Consider the following 5,050-nt stretch of genomic DNA (forward strand, 5'->3'; position numbering starts at 1 on the left):
TCGTCCTTCCCAGGCCCGCAGGCCCTGCAGGCCTAGTCCGCTAGCGGCGGCGGCCCCGCCTCGCCCAGGATGGAATAAACAGGCCCGCCTGGAGGGCGCGGCGCGGAGCCTCCGAAAGGCAGTGCCGGATGGGGCTTCTGCCGGTTCCCGGAGGCGAACCTGAGGTTCATGGCTTCTTCCGCAGGGAACCCGTCTGGCTCAGGCCTCCGTGCCGCGGCCATCTGGCTCTGGGCAGGCCCGCTGGGAGTCTGCCTGCGTCTCTGTGTGTCTCCGTGTTCGGGGCTCCTGCGGGTGCGGGCTGGCCCTGAGTGCCCGCCGGCTTCGCTGCCCGTGCGCGTCCCGGGGTCGGGGCCTAGTGCTACTCTGCCTGTCCTCACTCCTTGGGTGGCTCTGGGCACCGGCTTTGTGCGCCATGGTGGGCGCTGAAGTTCCGGGGACACTTGATGGCGCCGGCTCGGGGTCCTGTTCTAGCTTCAATGTGGGGAGGCTGTTGTAGCCTCAGAGCCTCCTCCTGCAGCCCCTGCCCTCGAGGGCACTGGCGTTCTCTTTGGGACTGAGGGCTGCCGGTGGACTCCGGAGGAGGGTGATAAGCCCAGGGTCCTGGGACACCCTTCCAGCTGCACAGATGGGTCCTGAGGCTCCAGAGAGCAGAGCTCCCTGCAGGAACCCAGGATGCAAAGCTGACCTTTTTCTGGGGGGACTGAACTGGGAGACTGGACTGCATTCGTGCAATCCTCCTGGCAGCCCTGCAGAAGAGGTACTGTGAGCCCATTTTACAGGCAAGGAAACTGAGGCATGGAGAAGTTAAGTGGGTTGTGGCACAGCTGAGGCGCTGACCTGGGCAGCCTGGTTCTGCATGTGTGGTCTCAAGAGACCAGAGTGAGGCCGACTTCCTCCTGGGCACAGTGCCCCTGGATGGGAGGTGGGCATGAACAGGACAGGCTTCCGAGAGTCAGAGTGTGGTCAGCCAGGAAAGGTGGAGGCCACCTATTCAGGAAACGGGCCTGCAGCTGCTGTGCTGAGCCCGGGTGGGTGGCAGGTGCCAGTCCTCAGTTCACCAGCCTCTGCGGCTTCGTGTCTGCCTCACCAGGAGACCTAGCAGGGCCCTCCCTAGGCAACCCCCCCAATCCCAGTGCCCAGTGCTTGAAGGGAGGGCCCTCAGGCAGCCCAGACGTTGAGTGGTGGGGGGTGCCAGCCACTCTCCAGCTGCTCTTGTTCCTGAGACCTCTCAGGAGGAGGAAGTGGGGGATGGAGGCTCCTGGGCTGGGGAATAAGGGTCTAGGAGGGGCCTGGAACCCAGACCCTACAGCCAGCTTTGTACCTCAGGCCCCTGCCTTTGGCGTGGTGGACTGTGGGTTATCAGCACAGGGGTAGGGACTGCCTCACTCGCCAGGTGCCAAGCTGGCAGGTGGGCCCAGGTGGACCTGCTGGCACAGGTTTAATGTTTAACATGCCCAAGTCCCGGCCCGCTGATACTGAGGCTGCTTCTCCAGGTCATGGAGGGTGGGCAGTGCCTGGCATTGGCTCCTGTGCCCACCTGCCACTGCAGCTGCTGAGGCTGCTGGAACTGCCTCGAAGGGAAGCCGACAGCCTGAGGGCCCTGAGTGTCAGGTTACCAAGGAAACCAAGCCAGCCAGCCAAGGTCTGGAGAAGGACAGATGCCCCATGTGGCCCCAGTGGCCCTGCCTGCAGTGTGCAGTGTGGGGCTGGGCAGAGAGGAAGAGTCCTGGGTAGCCCGAGGTCCCACCGCAGACTCCCCAAGCAGGGTTGATGGCCCTGCTGGGGTTCCCCTGGCTCCACTGGCTCGTCCTGACTGGGGACATTCCTTAGCTTTGAGGCACTCAGCTTCTGCATCCCAGAGGGGAAACTGAAGCAGAGGGCTATTGCCCTCTCGCCCCATTCTCCAGCACCAGGATAAGACTGATTAGCCACATGTGTCAGCTGGTACCGTGGCCTGGGCTCCTCATTAGCGAGATGGAAGTGTGGTTAGGAACTAGTGTCTGGCCCTCCGTCCCCAGCACTGCCAACCTTGGCCTCCTGAGGCCCTCGGGTGCCCCCTGACTGCAGCCCCTGGTGGTGTGGCTTTGGGAGTGACCTGCCTGGGTTCTGTGTCTGAGGTCAGTGAGGCAAGCAGATTCCATTTTAGGTCTCCTTGGTGCCTGGGGGACAAGCCAGAGGCTGGAGGAGCAGCGTCCCTTCTTCCAGGCTGCGCACTTGTACAGTGCCGGGTTCAGGGCAGAGCCGCACGGGAAGGAGAGGCCTCTGGCAGCATCGTTTGCTGCTCCCCAGAGACAGACCTGGGCCCCTCCCTCTGGGACTCCCAATCTGGATGGGGTTCCTGGCTCGCTGTGGGGCATGTTGAGGCTGGAGACTGGGCTTGTGGGGCTGCACGGCCCTGCCCAAGAGAACTCAGCACTGCCTAGACAGTGAGGCTCAGCTTCTGAGTTGAGGGCTCTATCAGGCCTGGAAGTGGACCCAGGGAGGGGGAGGGGCAGGGTAGTTCTGAGAAGTCCTAGAACTGTTTGCTTCCTGGTTCTGAGCCCCTGCGGCAGGGAGGAAGGGCCTGTCCAGAACAATGGCCAGAACCAGGCCCGGCCAGCTCTGGGGGTGTCAGCGCTGCCATGTGCAGGGGCCGAGCCCTGCCTTCTGCTTCCTTCCCAGATGCAGCCGCCTGTCCCGGGAGCCTGGACTGTGCCCTGAAGAGGCGGGCAAGGTGTCCCCCTGGTGCACATGCCTGTGGGCCCTGCCTTCAACCCTTCCAGGAGGACCAGCAAGGGCTCTGTGTGCCCAGGATGCGCCGGCCTCCGGGTAGGAGGGCAAAGGGGGAAGTCGATGAGGGGATGTCCCTGCGTGAACCTCTCCCTGTAAGAAGCGGCGGGCCGGGCACGGTGGCTCACACCTGTAATCCTAGCACTGTGGGAGGCCCAGGCAGGTGGATTTCTTGAGGTCAGGAGTTCAAAACCAGCTTGGCCAACAAGGTGAAACCCTGTCTCTACCAAAAAAACAAAATAGCCAGGCGTGGTGGCACATGCCTGTAGTCCCAGCTACTCGGGAGGCTGAGGCAGGAGAATCGCTTTAACCTGGGAGGCAGAGGTTGCAGTGAGCCGAGATTGCACCACCGTATTCCAGCCTGGGCGACAGAGCGAGACTGTGTCTCAAAAAAAAAAAAGAAAAAAAAAGAAGCCTGCAGCCTCGATGCCCAGGCCTGTGCCAGGTGGTCCCAGGGCCCCTGGACCTTGTGGGGTGTTGGATCCAAGGCCTGGGAGATCCTCCTTCACTCTCCACGAAGCTTCCCACCCTTTCCAAATGGAGCTGGCCCCAGGCCTGGGGCACTCAGGCCCTCCTAGGGGAAGGGCTGTACAATAGGAAATGCTGGAGTGGCCACGGGAGAGGAGGAGTCCATTCTCCCCAGGCCTGGGCTCTGCAGGGTCTGCCCAGAAGCCCTCCAGGCCCCCACTTCCCTGTCCGCAGGCAGCTTGCTCTTTTCCGCCACTCACTGTCCTGTCCACCCGTTGGCACATGTTTACGTGTGCTGGCACGGCTGGGTGCTGGGTGTGCCCCACCTGCCAGCCTGAGCCACATCTGTCAGGATGGCCAGTCACTGAGTGACTTCAGGTGGTGAGAGCTTTGCTGAGAGGTGCTGGGGGTGGGAGCAGCAGCGGCTTCCCGGAGGGGGTGTTGAGAGGGGCACCGAGAAGTGGCTGTAAGGGTCTGTGTGGGCTCATCGCCTGCCTACCGGGGAGCGTCTGCCCGGACTGTGCAGCCCACAGTGAGCACCACTGGGGCCCTGCCACCAGCCCCCCCACGACGGCTGCCCCTGTTCTCCTGATGAACCTGGGGAGGGATCCCGGATGCTTGACTTCCTTCGGCTTTCCCGTACTCCTTGGGGAGTCACTGCCCCTCTGCCTGAGAAGGTGCTTGGAGGTGGGGAAGCAGAGGGGTATGCTGGCCAGCCCTTTATGGACATGCGTTGGGGCGGGAGATCCCACTCCTTCCTCCCCCTGCCCGGTCTTTGGACATTTCCCTAGCACCTCCTCCCCCTTGCCCTGCCCCCGCTTTCCGGGAAGCACTGCCCCTCACAGGAAGCGCCCACACTGTCACCATGGCAATCCGGGAGGGAGAGGGCCCCCAGGCGTGTTCCCAGTCCTCAGGCGCCTGGGAGGAACCTGCCAGGAACTAGGAGGCCGGGCCTGGGGCTACCTCCTGGATGGGGTCCCTCCACCTGATGGCCCCTTACCCTCCCCAGGTGGGGGCCGGCCCCAGCCCAGACTGGAAGATGAGATTGACTTCCTGGCCCAGGAGCTTGCCCTGAAGGAGTCTGGACCCTCAACTCCGCCCCTGCCCAAGGCCCGACAACAGCTCCCAGAGCCTGGTGAGACCCCCGCTTCCCGTGTCCCATGGCCCTGTCCCCAGCCCAATGCTCTCGCTCTAACCTGTCCTCTCTCGCAGCCACCCTGGGCTTCTCAGCACGGGGACAGGGGCTGGAGCTGGGCCTCCCCTCCACTCCAGGAACCCCCATGCCCACGCCCCACACCTCCCTGGGCTCCCCTGTGTCATCCGAGCCGGTGCACATGTCGCCCCTGGAGCCCCGGGGAGGGCACGGCGACGGCCTCGCCCTTGGTAGGTCTTGGTCGGGGGTGGGCAGGGGCGGCAGGGCCCCCCGCAGAGGCCGCCCTCACACGCCCCCTTCCGCAGTGCTGATCCTGGCATTCTGTGTGGCCGGCGTGGCTGCCCTCTCCGTAGCCTCTCTCTGCTGGTGCAGGTGAGCCAGCGGCCGCAGGCAGGGCAGGGAGGGCACCACACGCTCAGAGGTCTCAGGCCCCACTCCCCACAGGCTGCAGCGTGAGATCCGCCTGACCCAGAAGACTGACTACGCCGCTGCGAAGGCCCCTGGCTCACCTGCGGCGCCCCGGATCTCGGTGTGTGGCCCTCTTCGGCCCTGAGGCTCCCGTCCAACTCTGACCGCCACCTGACCCTCACTCCCTCCTTCCCACAGCCTGGGGACCAGCGGCTGGCACACAGCGCAGAGATGTACCACTACCAGCACCAG

The 5,050-nt window shown here is 64.2% G+C and overlaps 2 protein-coding genes across 2 annotated transcripts in view; both read left to right on the forward strand.

Annotated features, from left to right (window-relative positions):
* The window catches only part of ENTPD2 (ectonucleoside triphosphate diphosphohydrolase 2), a gene marked incomplete at its 5' end in the record, with an annotated part of 8,632 nt that extends 8,206 nt beyond the window's left edge, over nucleotides 1-426 (forward strand). The window contains one exon of the mRNA XM_011957399.1: nucleotides 185-426. Within this exon, the coding sequence (XP_011812789.1) occupies nucleotides 185-426 (242 nt within the window). The remainder of the gene's footprint in view (nucleotides 1-184) is intronic.
* A 455-nt stretch (nucleotides 427-881) lies between these two features.
* NPDC1 (neural proliferation, differentiation and control, 1) overlaps nucleotides 882-5,050 on the forward strand; it is a 5,173-nt gene continuing 1,004 nt past the window's right edge. Inside the window, exons 1-6 of the mRNA XM_011957263.1 lie at nucleotides 882-2,808; nucleotides 4,247-4,372; nucleotides 4,450-4,620; nucleotides 4,696-4,762; nucleotides 4,835-4,919; nucleotides 4,997-5,050. The exon at nucleotides 4,997-5,050 is cut by the window's right edge and continues 19 nt beyond it. Of these exons, the coding sequence (XP_011812653.1) occupies nucleotides 2,622-2,808; nucleotides 4,247-4,372; nucleotides 4,450-4,620; nucleotides 4,696-4,762; nucleotides 4,835-4,919; nucleotides 4,997-5,050 (690 nt within the window). The 5' untranslated portion in view covers nucleotides 882-2,621. The remainder of the gene's footprint in view (nucleotides 2,809-4,246; nucleotides 4,373-4,449; nucleotides 4,621-4,695; nucleotides 4,763-4,834; nucleotides 4,920-4,996) is intronic.

Source organism: Colobus angolensis, unplaced genomic scaffold (genome assembly GCF_000951035.1).
Source record: "Colobus angolensis palliatus isolate OR3802 unplaced genomic scaffold, Cang.pa_1.0 Scaffold44, whole genome shotgun sequence".
Lineage (NCBI taxonomy): Eukaryota > Metazoa > Chordata > Mammalia > Primates > Cercopithecidae > Colobus > Colobus angolensis.